The sequence below is a fragment of the Neoarius graeffei genome, chromosome 9 (genome assembly GCF_027579695.1).
Source record: "Neoarius graeffei isolate fNeoGra1 chromosome 9, fNeoGra1.pri, whole genome shotgun sequence".
In the NCBI taxonomy this organism is placed as follows: Eukaryota; Metazoa; Chordata; class Actinopteri; order Siluriformes; family Ariidae; genus Neoarius; species Neoarius graeffei.
In genome coordinates, this window is record NC_083577.1 from 74563225 (window position 1) to 74580745 (window position 17521).

Below are 17521 nucleotides of genomic sequence, written 5' to 3' on the forward strand. Positions count from 1 at the left end.
GGGCATGGTCACTGGGGAAGACACACAGACACAGGTTAATCCCCATCAGGTGCAATGATTCCACCAATTACCTCCCCTGACTCCGCCCTCCATTCACAGACTGATGCTTGGCCATGCCCCCGCTGCCACACACACATTTACACAGACTCAGAAATTTATACGCAGTCTACAATCCTGTTTCCAAAAAAGTTGGCACGCTGTGTGAAATGTAAATAAAGACAGAATGTGATGATTCAGTGCCAGCAACATGTTTCAAAAAAATTGGACCGGGGCATGTAAAAATACACACTTTAGGGTTGGTCAGTATAGGAGTAGTTCATCAGTTACATTCACAGCAAAATGTGGTCACTTTTTTAGTTGAAGTATTGAATAAAATTCCACATTGTGTGGGGTATCTTTTGACACAAAAAAAAAGCATCGAAAAATTTGCTATTTTTAACTCTAAACGCATAATCTTTAATGAGGAAAGAAAAGTCATGAATGGAAAAAAAAAAAACCTGAACTTTCATTTCTTAAAATTCAAACCAAGATTTCCCTCAAGTGACCACAGATGCTGGAAAAATATTAGTGGATGTCACTATCGGATCAATATCTGATCATATGGACCGATGAGATCAGAGCTCTGATATCGATATCATATCCGATATGGAACACACTGGAGCAGTTTATCCTTAGAAAACATCACAGGTTTGGGGAAACTGAATGATGTAATTGCTGCAGTGACCTGGACGTATAAATTCCTCTTCTACAACATCTGAAGAATCCACATCTCGAAGTGACATTTGCTATAATTGGGGTGATGATTTTTAAATATGAAAAAATAAAGTTTTTTTTTTTAAGACATCACAGAAATAATCAAATAGTTTGGAGGAAAACAAACAAAACATGACATTAGTGCTGGTTTGCGGGGGGTTTTTTTTGGGGGGGGCTGCTGGCAGTTTGTGTGCAAACATATACCAGTATATCATGATACATATCAAGTATCAGAGAAATGCCTCTGAGAATCCTGATATCATACTTTTGTCTGTGGGCAAATATCCAGTATTTTTCCAGCATCCGCCATCAGACCCCTGCAGCTCGTCTGGTGTACAGTACAACCTCCCTCGTTCTTCCCATATCACCCGTCTGCTTGCCAACCTGTTGTAATTATTGTTATTATTATTATTATTATACCCTGGCTCGGGGGTTATACTGGTTTACCTCTGTCCATCCGTCTGTATTTCCGTCCGTCCAAAACACCCTTTTTCTCAGCAACCGCAAATCATAGCCACTTGGTACCAAACTTCAGCTTGGGGTTCTATATCATGTATACCATTTTCAGGTCTGTCCTACATCAACTTCCTGTTTACCGACTGAATGTATTTATGAAACATATAGCGTGGATTTACAAAATTTTTGTAACACTTTTCTCAGCAACTACAAATCGCAACTGCTTGATATTTGGTACCAAGCTTCAGCTTGGGGTTCTATAGCGTGTATACCGTTTTCAGGTCCGTCCCACATCGACTTCCTGTTTACCGACTGAATGTATTTATGAAACATATAGCGTGGATTTTGACACTATTTCAAGAAGCAAAATGCTATTTCAAAATGGCAGTTTACCAGGATGCTGTTTGAAATCCCTGGGGAGAGACACGGCTCTTTACTTACTTGTTTCAGGGTTCATTATTTGTCGAAGTTAACATTCATAATAAGTGTCCTGTTCCTTCGATTGCTTGCATTCTGATATAAGCGAGAGCAGGGGGATACATAAGTAAGCAGGAGCTCACAGTTGATTTTGTTATATTTTGAAAACATTACAATGTCTCAGAAAAGTATATTGTGACATAATTTATCACGGTATCACTTACTGTAAAACGCATCTTACAATCCCACAGTGTTATCATTTAGCAAGTGGAGGAACATGCTGCACTCGGACACACTTGTACACCACACCATTACATTATAGTACATTACATGGCATTTAGCAGATGTAAATGCTTATCCAGAGCGATGTAAAACAAGTGCAAAAGTTAGGTTCACAAAGTACCGAACTTCTAGACAAGAACGTTCTTAGTGCCAGCTGAACAAGTGACAGAATAACACTTAGTGTAATATTCTGTTGAAGTACCAATACTCAGCAAACAGCCAAGGAAACAAACCAATCAGACAAAGTACAAATAAATAGAGAAAAATAAAACTCCAACGGCTAACCCCTGGCTAGACCGTACACAGCCTGGGTTGCTCTAGACCGCTACACGGTTACACGGCGGGCAGGGAAGAAGGGGAGAGGTACAGCCTGAAGAGGTGAGTTTTCAGTCTGCGCTTGAAGGTAGTCAGGGAGTCAGCAGTTCTGAACTCAGTGGGAAGGTCATTCCACCAACGGGGAACCAGGACAGACAGCAGTCTTGAGCGGGCTGGGCAGGAGCAGAGAGGAGAGGAGGAGGGGCCAGGATCTGGCTGGTGTGTAGGGGTGGATCAGACTCTGGAGGCATGCGGGCCCTAACCCCTTGAGGGCCTGGCAAGCTCGCACCAATGTCTTAAATTTGACACGAGCTGCAATAGGTAGCCAGTGCAGGTCAGAAAGCAGAGGGGTGGCATGGGAAGAACGAGGGAGGTTGTAGACCAGACGAGTTGCAGCATCCTGGATGAGCTTCAGGGGTCTGATGGCAGATTCTAGAAGGCCATCAAGGACAGAGTTGTAGTAGTCCAAGCGGGAAAAGATCAGCACTTGGACTAGGTGGTGAGGAAAGGGCGCATTCTTTGGATGTTGTAAAGGAGGAATCTACACATCCAGGTCACTGCAGCAATTACATCATTCACTTTCCTCAAACCTGTGATGTTTTTTAAGGATAAACTGTTCCAGTGTGTTCCATTTCTGATACGATATATCGATATCGGAGCTCTGATCGCATCAGTCCATCTCATCTCATCTCATTATCTCTAGCCGCTTTATCCTTCTACAGGGTCGCAGGCAAGCTGGAGCCTATCCCAGCTGACTACGGGCGAAAGGCGGGGTACACCCTGGACAAGTCGCCAGGTCATCACAGGGCTGACACATAGACACAGACAACCATTCACACTCACATTCACACCTACGCTCAATTTAGAGTCACCAGTTAACCTAACCTGCATGTCTTTGGACTGTGGGAGAAACCGGAGCACCCGGAGGAAACCCACGCGGACACGGGGAGAACATGCAAACTCCGCACAGAAAGGCCCTCGCCGGCCACGGGGCTCGAACCCAGGACCTTCTTGCTGTGAGGCAACAGCGCTAACCACTACACCACCGTGCCGCCCCGCATCAGTCCATATAATCAGATATTGATCTGATCGTGACATCCACACGGTAGGCTGAGACAGTTGTATGAAACTCACTGCTGTCATGTCATGTGAAACATCAGAGGTGTGAAGATGGAAGAAAACAAAGGATTTTTTTTTGTTTTGTTTTGCTAGCGAAGGAAATCGTAATTGGCTGTAACATCAGCAGGTGGAAAGATGTACCGATTTCTGTAGGTTCAGCGCCTGCACTATTGTTGGATTAATTTAAACATTCAAACCGTTAGCGGGATCACTCGCAAGTCAGCTTCTCTCTCAAGTCATCCTCATGCAAGTGATCAAAAGGTTTCAGGATTAGACAACATCCTTTCATAGCCTTTGAGCCGTCAGCGGTGCTCAGAGCTGCTTTGAATGGAAGTGTGTGTATTAGTAGATGGCTGTCAGGAAGAGCCATTAAACCAGGAGAAATGAAGCTCTCTATTGTCCTGTCACTTACCGCCTTCACCCTAAAGCACCCCATGAAGGAAAGCAAGGTCATTTATTAGCACCTCAAAGCCCTGACACCAGTTTCTTATTTAGATTTTCATTGGATAAGCACACTGTGATATTCGGAAGCTTTTCAGACTCACCCTGCTGATGATTCACAGGAGAAGCTCTGTCGGATTGCACTTGCCATCTGGTGCCCTAGCAAGGTTACAAAAACTATACATATGTAAATAAAAGATGATAATGTATTTGAGTATAATTTAAGATTTTTCCAGTCTCATCATGTAGAAGTTGAACAGTGTGGGAGCTTGTAACTCTGGTTTGGAAAATGATAACGCAATCATAATGAGGTCGTAATAGAGCATGAATGCCTCTGGAAGTATCAAGAGGCAGGTGAGCTCAGGTGTATTAGCTAAGCAAATTAAAATATTGGTATGTTATTAAATAGCAATTCACTGAATTACAAAGATAGTCATTTACTTAGAAAATTGGCTCTTTAAGTTAGACAGTAGAGATAGTAAATAGATTGGGATGTAACAATATATTGTCCAATAAGAATTTATGACGATTCTAATCAATGAAATAAAAATGAATCACGATTATTATCAGGCTGTGTAATCTCTTAGTTTTTCCTCATTGGAATTGCATTGTTTAGACGGCAGAGGGTACAAGAATGCACAATAGTGGGAATGCACATGGCTTCACACCAGGAAGAAGTAACACAGCTCTAATGCTGCGAAAACACACACAAAATAAGCAGATCTAAAATGGGAAAGAGCTGTTGTGTGATTGACTGTATAAATCGATTCAACAAGAAATCAGAGCTCTCTCTTTCCAGACTGCTGAAAGCTCAAGAAAAGAGAAGCAACTGACGGGAGTATAAATGTTCCTAAACGTTGATTAAGAAAAAGGCCTATTTATTATTAACATTATAAATTTTTTAATCAAAGGAATATATCAGTTATGTGTGTGTGTGTGTGTGTTTATATATTTAACAGTTATTCCATGAAATCAAGTCGTACATGAGCTGATAGCTGATGAGACGCGTAGCACTGAGTCGGCTATAAGCTATGTATGACGAGATTGAGTGAAATAACTGTTTTATTCTATCCACATCCACTGGATTTTGAGAAACGGAGCATTTTTATTTTTTGCAAATTTGAAAAATAAAAACTTTTTATACAAAACGTCTGACTAAATAATTTCCGCTTAGAATGTAAACAAACCGGCAAAATGACTGGAGCAGTTTGTGAAAAATGCTATAATGCTAATAATTCTTGAAAAAAAAAAAAAACACGTTCTTACCATCAAATACTTTTATTCCATGTTTTGTTGTTTTTTTTTTTAGCATTTTGGGGGGTTTTGTTTTCAAATCGAGTTTTTATTTCATCCTCGGTTGGTTCAGCAACACGCTCCACCATTTTGTTTTTCTCTACTCACAGTATATGAGCTGATACCCTAGTAGTAGAGTAGCTAATCAGAGTACGCGATTGCTCATATCCAGTGAATGTGGATAGAATAATACAGTAGTTATTATATATTAGTTAATAGACTGTTATATTTTACTCCAACCTTTACAAATGTGGGCAAATAATTATTGTTGGTTATTAAGAAAATGGAACAATGTTTTGTTTTTGTTTTTTTAATTTAACAAAATGAAGATATTTAATTTGATAAAGAGGGCGGCACAGTGGTGTAGTGGTTAGCGCTGTCGCCTCACAGCAAGAAGGTTCCGGGTTCGAGCCCCGTGGCCGGCGAAGGCCTTTCTGTGTGGAGTTTGCATGTTCTCCCCGTGTCCGCGTGGGTTTCCTCTGGGTGCTCCGGTTTCCCCCACAGTCCAAAGACATGCAGGTTAGGTTAACTGGTGACTCTAAATTGACCGTAGGTGTGAATGTGAGTGTGAATGGTTGTCTGTGTCTATGTGTCAGCCCTGTGATGACCTGGCGACTTGTCCAGGGTGTACCCCGCCTTTCGCCCGTAGTCAGCTGGGATAGGCTCCAGCTTGCCTGCGACCCTGTAGAACAGGATAAAGCGGCTACAGATAATGAGATGAGATGAGAATTTGATAAAGAACAGGAAAATAAATTTTACATTTCTTTGGGTAATTTTGGGTAATTTTTTTAAATGTCATGGGAAAATTGAATCATGAATTGGATGAATCAGTAGAAAGAGGCTCATAAGTATGTTAATAAGGTTGGAAATAGGTTAGTGAGTGATGTTAGCTATTTAGTAAGTTATTTAGGAAAGAAGTTAGCAAAATGGTAGTGTTTAATTAGTATTTATTAATAGATAGATAGATAGATAGATAGATAGATAGATAGATAGATAGATAGATAGATAGATAGATGGAGAGATGGAGAGATGGAGAGATAGAGTGAGTACCAGTGAAAAGTTTGGACGCACCTCTACTCATTCATAGGTTTCTTTATTTTGACTATTTTCTACATTGTAGAACAATACTGAAGACATCAAAACTACCGAAATAGCATCTGGAACATGTATGGAATTATGTGGTAAACAAAAAAAGTGTTAAGTTTAATATTTTAGATTCTTGAAAGTAACCAACATTGACCTTGATGACGCTTTGCACACTATTGGCATTATCTTAATGAGGTAGTCATTAACCTGGAATGCTTTTCAATTAACAAGTGCGCCTTGTCAAGTTAATTAGTGCAATTTCTTGCCTTCTTAATGCGTTTGACATCAAACAGTAAATAGTAAATAATAAAAATACAGTAAATAGCCCTATTCCACAACTGGAGTAATGCATATTATGTCAAGAAGCGCTCAACTAAGTAAAGAGAAACGACATCCATCATTACTTTAAGACGTGAAGCGTCTTTTTAATTAATAAAAATAAAGAAAAAAAACATTTAATTCGAAGGTGTGTCCAAACTTTTTACTGGTGCAACAGATGCAGACGGAGAGAAGTTTGTTAGTGAGGCGTTCGTTATGAATGTTGTTATGGATTTAGATGTAAATGTTAGTAACGGGCGGCACGGTGGTGTAGTGGTTAGCGCTGTCGCCTCACAACAAGAAGGTCCTGGGTTCGAGCCCCGTGGCCGGCGAGGGCCTTTCTGTGTGGAGTTTGCATGTTCTCCCCGTGTCCGCGTGGGTTTCCTCCGGGTGCTCCGGTTTCCCCCACAGTCCAAAGACATGCAGGTTAGGTTAACTGGTGACTCTAAATTGACCGTAGGTGTGAATGTGAGTGTGAATGGTTGTCTGTGTCTATGTGTCAGCCCTGTGATGACCTGGCGACTTGTCCAGGGTGTACCCCGCCTTTCGCCCATAGTCAGCTGGGATAGGCTCCAGCTTGCCTGCGACCCTGTAGAAGGATAAAGCGGCTAGAGATAATGAGAATGAGATGTTAGTAACGTTGTAAATAAGTTAGTCATTTAGTAAGCTCGTTGGTTGGTTAGGTTTGTCTGGATTTTTTATTGCATGACTTTTGATTATCATTTATAGGTTTCTCTGCTCCATTATGTCACAATGAGCATTACGTTTGATTGAAGAGCAGAAGATTTGATTATGTTAATAAAAAGTGGCTTCCTGTACACTTCCAGTCAGTCCTTGTTGATTTAAAGTGCGCCTCTTCTCCCACTCTGGAGGTGTGTGTAGTGTAGTGTACCGTAGTGTTGCTGTGGGGCAGAAAAGAGTTGAGACGATCCTGAGTCTGGCTTTGGTCTGAGATTTTAGAACGAAGAGGGAGAGTGCATGTGTTTGTGAGTGTGATGTGGGCATGTAATCACAGCATCCGTCCTGAACCAGTCTGTGAAGGTTCTCAGTCTATCCAGATCATTGTAAACCGTAGGTGCTAAAAAGGCAACTGGACTTGTTTGAAATTCTTGAAGACGTTTCACCGCTCATCCAAAAGGCTTCTTCAGTTCTGTCTGACTAGTGGGGAGTTCCAGGTATTTGTCCTCTAGTGGACCAAAAGCAACCCTAAGGAGAGTCGTTGAGTCATCCTGTAGGTATTAAGGCCAATTTATGCTGACAACGCAGTCCTCGCAGATGGTGTCGCAGATGGCTTCTGCGTAGCCCCCCCCCCTTCGCAGACGCTCTGCACGCACCTCCTAAAAATTGTGACCACCACAGAAGCCTCGCAGACAGCGTCGCAGACAAGAGGGCTCTGATTGGTCCACTCTACATCCACTGTACACGCACTTCTGCTTCCCTACTTTCCCGGTTTGGTTTGGTTTCACTACCGCCATTTTTAAAAACACGAGTGAAGATGGAGCAGCACGAAGAGCGGTTGATCGAGGAAGTGAGGAAGTACGTACATCTATACGATTCCAGTTCTAGTCATTATAAGTAACCGGAGGATAAACACTCCACTAACCACACCCACCAACTACTCCTAGCAATTTTGCGACTTCGCGCCCCCTTGCGTTGTGGCGGTGAATAACATCGCGCATGCCTATTACTCCCCGCTCAACGATAAATTACAACTGTCTGCGAAAAGCTGTCTGCGAAAGCCTTGTCACAAGAGCATGCAGAGGCCCTTAGGGTCACTAGAGGCCAGGTGTGAACGGTGTTAGCAGCCTAGAGAGTCGTTAGGGTGATCTGTGGGTCATCATTTGACTCACATGATGGCAGAGAGAGCCAGCGACCCTCCAGGCTGCTAACACCGTTCACATCCGGCCCCCAGTGACCCTAACACCTGCAGGATGACTCAACGACTCTCCTTAGGGTTGCTTTTGGTCCACTAGAGGACAAATACCTGGAATTCCCCACTAGTCAGTTACCCCTTTTCCACCAAATCAGTTCCAGGGTTGGTTCGGGGCTGGTGCTGGTTCACAACTCGTTCAACTTGCGAGCCAGCTGAGAACCAGTTTGCTTTTCCATAGCTCACGGTGCTAAGGGAAGCCACGTCATTGCGTCGCTGTATACGTCAGTTACGTCGCTACGTTTGCATAAACCTTGGCGCGAATATCGAAGCAAAAACAACGGAAGAAGCAGCAGCAACAACAACAACAATAATAATAATAATAATAATAATGGATGACTTCACGTTTGTACAGCTGCTGCTTCTCGTCGCTTAAAAATGGCAATCTTTCGCGGTCTTGTTATTGTTGTTGGTCTTAACAACTCCGCCCCCCCTGCTGACGTAAGCGGTTCTTTCCTCTGGCCCAGCAGAGAGTTGGTGCTAGCCTGGAACCGGTTTTTCTGGCCCCAGACCCAGTTCTTTGTCAGTGGAAACAGAAAACCCGGTTCCAAACTAAGCACTGGCCCCGAACCAGCCCTGGAACTGCTTTGGTGGAAAAGGGGCACGACAGAACTGAAGAAGCCTTTCGGATGAGAGGTGAAACGTCTTCAAAGATTTCAAGCAAGTCCAGTTGCCTTCTTTAGCACCTACAGTCCTGAACCAGATTATCCAGTGCTGCTGTCTCAGGAGACCGAAATGACTAGCCTTTAAGAAGTAGAGGTAATTAGCACTTTGCCAGCAAAAGTGATGTTTTATAATCCGTTCTGAATCCTTGCTGGGCCTGAACAGTGCTTTAAAAGTGCAGTAAGAAGAAACGTGGAGAATAAACGAAGCTCTGATTTCCCAGTGGAAAAGCTGAAAGTCCACTCTGCTCCTGTTACAGTGGTGTTTGTGAAATTGTACTATTAGAATTAATGTTATACTAGCAGTCAGCACCCGGGCCGTTTCTGACAGATACCTTCATCTCACTTTCGTTTGGGATGCCTCCTGCATGAAGATGGAGTTGTGAGAAAGATTAGCTTTGATTAGTTTGTATTCTAAACGTCTGTGATCTTTATCTCCTGCCTTGTTCCCGTATGGTCCTGCAGTGCCACACCCGTCCTCGTCTTTTTCCTCTTCGTTACAGCTCTCTCTCCCCCTTCTCTCTCTAGCTCTCACTCTCTCTCTGTCTCTCTCTCTTCCCTTGTCTGTCTGTCTCTCTCTCTCTCCCCCCTCCTTCGTGCTCTCTCTCTCCCCTTCTCTCTCTCCTCTTCACGCTCTCTCTCTCTCCCTCCCCTTATCTCTCTCTTTTTGTCTCTCTCTCTCCTCCCCCCATGAGCACCGAAAGGAGTAACCTATCGAGCTTTTGTTGCAGGATGTTATAAATGAAAATTTAGCCAAAGTTCCATGAGCTTTGTCAACAAGACATGATGATGTGTGTTCCACATGTCGAACAATTTCTCATCTCAAATATGATTGACTCAGAGATGGAAAGTAATATTTCTTCCATCAGTAAAGTCTTCCGTCTCTATCTATCTTCTATCCCAGGATGTATGGGGTTCAGTTCACAAACTCTTATTTCCATCATTATTATGTAAATGTTTTCTAGTCTGGATAGCCATTATTTATATGGAAGGGTTTAACTGAACATTATGCATGTCTGTCCCTCGAGGGGAATTAGTTTCCTCATTAGAATACATTAGAATATTTCCTCATTAGAATACAAGCTTTACAAGCAGCTTTTTTTTTTTTTTGCTTTAAATTGATAGCCATGATTTATGTTGTGCTACAACTAAATCTATTCACGTATTATAAGCTACAGCTTTTCGAAGACCATAAAACTGTTGCCAATTTCTTCTTCCATGCAGTGAGAAATAGTCCTGTAGCTGTATATTAGCCACTGGCTGCATTTCAAGTGCATAAGTACACATCTAGTTAATAATGTATCATTCAGGATATTGTACATCTTGGCTAATTGATTAAATTAGAGTCTTAGCCGATATAAAAAGAAAAGCTGCAACGCTGTACGATAATCCCTGTAGTTTATTCGATTATTTAATTAGCAAAGCCATTATATCCCTCAGCATGGAAAAAAGGAGCACACATCACTTGTTCGGTTGCAAAGAGAGCTAAAAGGAATCTATAAATTTTACATTTACAAGATCCTGCAATGAAGGCATTGTAAGCTACTCTTTCTGGGCATCGCAGGTTCCTGCAGCACCGATGTCAAGGAAAACCGCAACCTGGACAACGTCTCCTCCAAGGAGGGGGCAAGCATGCCCGAGCAGCTTCCCAATGGCAGCGGAGGAGGTGGGCGCAAGCGCCCCCTGGAGGAAGGCAATAATGGTCATGCACACCCCAAGTTCAGACCCAAGAAACGCAAGAAAACTCCAGGGCCCGTTCTTCCCAAGAACGCTCTCATGCAGCTGAATGAGATCAAGCCGGGCCTGCAGTACAAGCTACTCTCTCAGACTGGGCCGGTCCACGCGCCAGTCTTTGTCATGACCGTCGAGGTGAACGGGCAACTTTTTGAAGGCTCAGGCCCCACTAAGAAAAAGGCAAAACTGAACGCAGCTGAGAAAGCGCTGCGCTCCTTCGTGCAGTTCCCCAACGCTTCAGAGGCACATCTGGCCATGGGCCGAACGCTCACCGTCAACACGGACTTCACCTCAGACCAAGCCGACTTCCCCGACATGCTCTTCAATGGCTTTGAGACTCCTGCACCACCAGAGGACTCCTTTTACCTTGGCTCGAACTCCAATGGTTCCCTAAACCCACTGGGAGAATACCCCGTTCCCCCAGTGACTGGTACCAACAGCCTGGCCCAGGCCCCACTGCCTCCTCCCTCCACCTTCAACACATCGTCCAGTGGAAAGAACCCCGTCATGATCCTGAATGAACTGCGGCCGGGCCTCAAATACGAGTTTGTGTCGGAAAGTGGCGAGAGCCATGCGAAAAACTTTGTCATGTCCGTGACCGTGGACTCGCAAACCTTCGAGGGATCAGGGAGGAACAAGAAACTGGCCAAGGCGCGTGCTGCTCAGGCCGCACTCTCTGCTCTCTTCAACATGCAGCTGGACCAGACACCATCTCGCCAGCCAATCCCCAGAGAGGGCCTACAGCTACATCTACCCCAGGTATGACTTTCATGTTCATTCTAGATCATTTGCGTTGCATGCTCTCTATATGTGTTGCGCCACGGGATTTTTCTACCAGATTCTCTGTTTACAGAATGTGTAAAAACAGCGTTGAAAAGTTGATATTTTGTACCATTTTCACTGGCTGATAATCACCTCAATAGCGCCCCTATGGGATACATTTACCACTTTTAACCATATCTACGACTGGGACAAGTATAGATCTTCCCTCTGCCATAAAAATCGGCGAATGACATTTTGATTTGTAGTAAAACTGTGTCGATCATGCGAGTGCAGTTTTTGCGCAACGTTCGCTTGGCAGCACTAAGAGTTCACCACGTGTTTTCTTGACCTTCTGAGCAGCATTTTGTGGTCTGTTGCTCAACAAATCAGGGAAATTCGCCAATAATCTACAGTCGAGACTGTCTCCTGATGGATTCACAAAGTTCTGTAGGATCTGTAGTTAGTGCCTGGAAAATGGACCATTTGGGGTCATGATTTGATGTCAGATTTACAGTAACTTCCCTTTCACTTTGGTTTGTATTTCCTGCATATAGAGGTTTGGTACCGTAGTTTAATGCAGCAGGTATAACTCAAAATCCTTAATCTGAGCATCTGGTATGAAAATCTGGTGGACTGACGCATATGTTTATTCATAGGTGTTTTACTTTTTCAAATTCTCTTCACAGCCTAAGAGGAAATTACCCTAAAACAATTTGATTCAGAAATAGAATTGAGCGTTAGATTAACTGGACTTTTACTCCAAGATAGACAGCATTTTCTTGCTTAAAGGAGAACTGAAGTCATTTTTAAACTTGCTTTATTTCTTAATTAACGTTTTATTCAATTACGTTTTCGGTTTTAGTAACCTTGTATTGTGACTCGTATTGGCAACTAATTGCAATTAAATATACTTATCGGCCAATTCGGTTTTTAGCCGTGTTGAATTTAGTTCGTTTGGTCCACGGCAGGCGTCGCTTATCCACGCGATCTTCACGAGACTTGTGCGAGACTTCGAAACGTGAAGTGTCAGCCAGGTGTCAGTGCCGCCATTTTGAAAACTGTTTTCCAAACGAAATATTGCGCAAAAACGAGTTTAAATGACGATTACTGCCTACTTTTTTCAAACTTTCCTGATTGCTATCAAAACAAACAAAACTTCCGTCTTGATTACGTCAGCGTTCGAAAGAGGGCGCGCGCGTCTTTTGACGACGTTGGCAGATGTCGGTCACTTTGATTTCCGCTGTACGTTTTACTTCCGTCCTACGATGTCTCGCACAGGTCTCAACGAATCTCGTTTACGGCCGTCGCTTTGACATATGGACCGATATATTACGAGCGTATTTCAAACACTCATAACTTGCTATAGCAGCGACAAAATAGCGATCAGAAATGCATTCCGATATTTAATAAAATGAGATGAATAGAATTTTGATAATAAAAAATTTGCCTTCAGTTCTCCTTTAACTAAATAACACATTTTCTTTATTTTATCCCTTTCTAACTGAAAGATTATGCTCTTCGATAAAGCGTCACCCTATGGCATGTCTTCAGATTAGCGAAGTGATTCTCGAAGAATCAATCTCTCACCTGTCTGTAGTATTTGATCCATTTAGCTGAACTCTGTGCCGAGTCGTTAAAGATAAGTTCTCTATCAGCGTCTGTGATTGATTTTTAAACACAATGGCATTACCTTATGGCAAGCCGAAATCAAAACGTAGATGTATGATAAAAAGATGAACACGGATCAAGCCGCTGAAAGAATCAAAGTCCCGTGGGTTTCCGGAAGGAAAAAAAAAAACCTGTCATTTACACTTTTCCTAAACCTTTTGTTAATCCTGCTTCCAGATAAGACTGGAGACTGAAACTGGCCCAATCTTAATTAACATCTCGCTCTGAACCGTGTCAAAACAAGAGCGTTTAGCCATAGCTCCGGCTGCTGCCTATCCACTGAAGAGTGGGCTGTCAGGAACATGTTCGGTGTCTGACACTGATGCCTTGTGGGCTGCTCATGTGCCTGACAGGCTCACAGCAAAGAACATGGAGCTCTGGTAGCAATGCCTCTCATCACTCAGCCTAGACTCTGATTTAACGTGCTGTCAGAGCCTTGTTCATGACTGGGGCGATGTGTTTTCGGTGGATGGTAAGAAGATGGCTGGGATAAAAGGCATTAGGAGGACTTTTCATTTATCGCTGGCTTACTCATTGCACCAGTCATGCTTTGTGGTGTGCGTGTGTGCAGATACAGGCAGACAGAATGGTGGCGTACGAACTAACTGACAGTCTATCAAAACGGAAGCGTGCTATTTATCTTTGGCTTTCACTTTTCTGTTTTTGCAGCTGTTTCTGCCTTATCCTGCTGTCACGGCTTTGTTTAATTCGGCCTGCTGCTTTCGGCTGTGATACGGCAGCACCTAATCGTCCAGCGACTTCACAGCCTGTTAACATTTATTTAATGTATCTTCCAGTGAAAGTTGCCTCCCCTGCTACTTCCTGGGAAAATTAATGAAAATCCAAGTGCTGCTAATAGTGGGCTTGATTGCCACGGTGAAAACGCTCCTTCTGTTTTGAAGGGTTTCATTCTCCTGCGCGGCGCGGTAAGTCAGGCGGCTCTCCCGCGCGCCGAGCTCACATTAGCTGTCTGCTGTTGAGTGATTCTGAAGTGCTGGGGAAGCAATGTTGGACTAATGTCTCTAATTTGTGCCCATTCAACCAGTGACTTCTCTCTGGCATAATCATTTTCCAGCATATTAGCAGAGGAGAATGGAGAACGAGACAAAAGACACTGTCACAGAGAGAGAAAAAAAATGCCTGAAGATGGTGATGGCACATTAGACAGAATAATTCCCATTAGTGAAAGGTGAAACTGAGGACCATGATCCCCTTATAGTTAGGAATTCAATTTAGTTTTTATGTAATATTTCAAAGATATGACACTATAGAGCTTGAACATACAGTACCAGTCCAAAGTTGTTGGGGTTTTTTTTGGACACACCTTCTAATTCAGTGTTTTTTCTTTATTTTTATTAATTAAAAGTCACTTCATGTCTTAAAGTAATGATGGATGTCGTTTCTCTTTACTTAATTGAGCACTTCTTGACATAATATGGATTACTACAGTTGTAGTATGAATAGGGCTATTTCCTGTATTTTTATTATTATTGACTAGAGCGGCGGCTACAATTATCGACACCTTAACGATCTTTTGGCCGTTGCAAAAGTAGAAAAGACTTTCAGTACGTAAACTGTGCATGAATAATTACTCAAACTTCCACTGGAAAAAAACGAACTGATTCCCGATTACTTAGCGTATCAGATCACGTGACACTGTTCCACAATTATCAACACCTTTGTCCACAGTTATCGACATCCAGATGATTATTTATTAAAAAAATAATTGGTATGTGGTGTTAAGTTAATAAAACATAGTTTTTATTTAAAATTTGTTCTAAATAGACTTATATTTCATACAAAATATCTTTTCTATAAATATCCGGATGTGGGCGTTTACGTAAATGAGGAAGTAATTCTAATGTTTGTAAAGAAATGAACTGATAATGTTTAACCTGCGTCAGAAAATCTTTTTGTTCCACTTTCTACCCGCTTTCTAAGTATTTTCGTAGATCACATTTTGTTCATCATTCGTTGTTGTTTGTATTAATTTCTAGTTTTGTCGTTTACCAATAAATATCAACAGGGAATTGATATTGTAACCACATGAGCATCCAGGTCAAAGGTCGCATCCCATTCCTCGAACCAAAATATAAAATGTCTAGGGAGAGCGGGGTAAGATGAGCCACTTTTTACATTTTTCATCATAACTACATGTTAAAGCCATTTTTGCTTCCAGTCTACACACCATACCAAATTTCAAAGTGTACTGTTACTATCTGAGCAAAAAATAATTGATAAGCTCTTATGGTTAGAGTGATATTACCTCTTGAAAAAAAAAATGTCAAGTGGCTCAACTTACCCCATGCACGGGGTAAGATGAGCCACTGTGTGGGGTAAATTGAGCCAACACAAAACATGTTAGGTTAACAAAGTAAACAACTTTTATTATTAGAAATGCAATCAGTGAATCAAGTCAAGTCAATCAAGTGGGGGATAGGGCCGTTGCATAGAGAAGGGGAGATGAAGAGAGAGGTGATAGAACGAGATGGGATAGGGAGGGATAGATAGATGGATAGAGAGAGAGAGATGCGTAGATAGATAGAAAGAGGGATGGTTAGAGAGGGAATGAGAGATATACTATATTATAGAAATTACTAAAACAGTAGAACAGTGCCAAAACATCTTATTTCTTTCAGTAAGTTAAAACTTTGCTAAAACATGCAGCAATCATTCCATCAATCATTTCATCATTATTCAATGTTCCAAGCGTTCAAATGGCAAGGGAACACCATTTGCCTCTCCCTCCGTGCTGTCCCCCCAACAGTAAAGGGGCGGGGCAATTTTTTCACAATATCCTGTCTTGACAGGACAGCCTCATCTTTCTCTTTGAAGACAAAGGTTGGCTTTCTTGCAGAGCCATGGCATGACCGGCTTCTTTTGAGAAATCTTGCCTCTATTTCGAAGACATCCAATTTGATTATCTGGCCAATGAAGAAATGCACTTTCTTCTTCCCCGTGAATTTTGCCACAACATAATCCCCCACATCTAACAACTGGTCTTCCTCATCTGATGTCATATATATATATGTTGTTGTCATATATGACCAGTAAATGTGAAAACTTAAGTGTCATCCATATTGGGTAAGCTCAGCCACCAATGGGGTAAGTTGAGCCAGTGGCTCAACTTGCCCCACATCTAATGGCTCATCTTACCCCGTGGCCACCATTTTGTAGAAAAATGCTAATAAAGGGGATTAGGCTAATCAAAATTATTTTTATTAGCATTCATATCATAGCTTAGAAAGCCACTAACTTAACCCTAATGTGTCTAAATATTATTCTACTTTTGTCTTCTCTAAATCATCTTCACTGTGGACAAACATGGAATTGACTTAGAAAGCACAAAAACACATTTTTATAAATATCTCCCTCACCTAGTTTGACATGTGGTGCTCCTCTCCACAAGTGTAAGTAAATGGTCCCGCCCCCCTTTGAATGTGGTCACATGGTCACATTTGTTTACTGTTTCTTCGAAACAGGGGGTGGCTCATCTTACCCCCTGGCTCATCTTACCCCGCTCTCCCCCTGATATTGTAATATGTGGTAGATATTTACAACAAACTGCAAAAAATATATATATATTTTCTGAATGGAATAGAAAAATCTGAATATTTCAAGCATGTAATTTTTTTTTTATGTGCTTGGAATTTAATTCTGCTCTAATTCTATTTATTGCAATCGGATTCCAAATACTCTATAAACATTCCATTCTGTTATGAATCAGAAAAAAAATTATTATAAATCACAGCACTTTTATTTTTTTTAAAGTACTTCATCTACTTCAACAATGTGACACACAGATCGATCCATAACAGTTGTAAACGTCACTTAATCCCACAGGGTGTCGATAATGGTGGACACCGGTGAAAGCGATCACTATTATCGACACCTCACGTGACTCTCAAACGCGTGTTTAGATCCAAAATAGTGGCTGTCAAACGAAAGAGTAAGAAACCAAGTAGGTTTCGACGAGGAGATCATGAAATGTCAGTGAATTTGATCAGTAAAAACACGTCCATGATCTTTCCACCATGCTTACCTGCGATGATAACGTCCAGGTTTTCCGAAAAATTGCTGATCGTGCTAAAAAAGTTCCATCTCAGGTAACGAGCTGTGTCATCAGACGACAAGATCGAAGGGTGAGGCGGGTCTTCAGGTTGATTAATTAACCAATAATAACTGTTGGAACTGAAACTCACCTTTGTAAAATTGTTTCTTATTGGTAAATCTGAAAAGGTGTCGATAATTATGGACTGTCGATAATTGTAGCCACTGCTCAACC

At 42.0% G+C, this 17521-nt stretch overlaps 1 protein-coding gene across 8 annotated transcripts in view; it reads left to right on the top strand.

The window, feature by feature from the left end:
* adarb1b (adenosine deaminase RNA specific B1b) overlaps positions 1 to 17521 on the top strand; it is a 520712-nt gene that overhangs the window by 431382 nt on the left and 71809 nt on the right. For all 8 annotated transcript variants that reach the window (XM_060930270.1, XM_060930273.1, XM_060930271.1 and 5 more), the window contains one exon: positions 10637 to 11565. In XM_060930270.1, coding sequence (XP_060786253.1) covers positions 10637 to 11565 — 929 coding nt within the window. The remainder of the gene's footprint in view (positions 1 to 10636; positions 11566 to 17521) is intronic.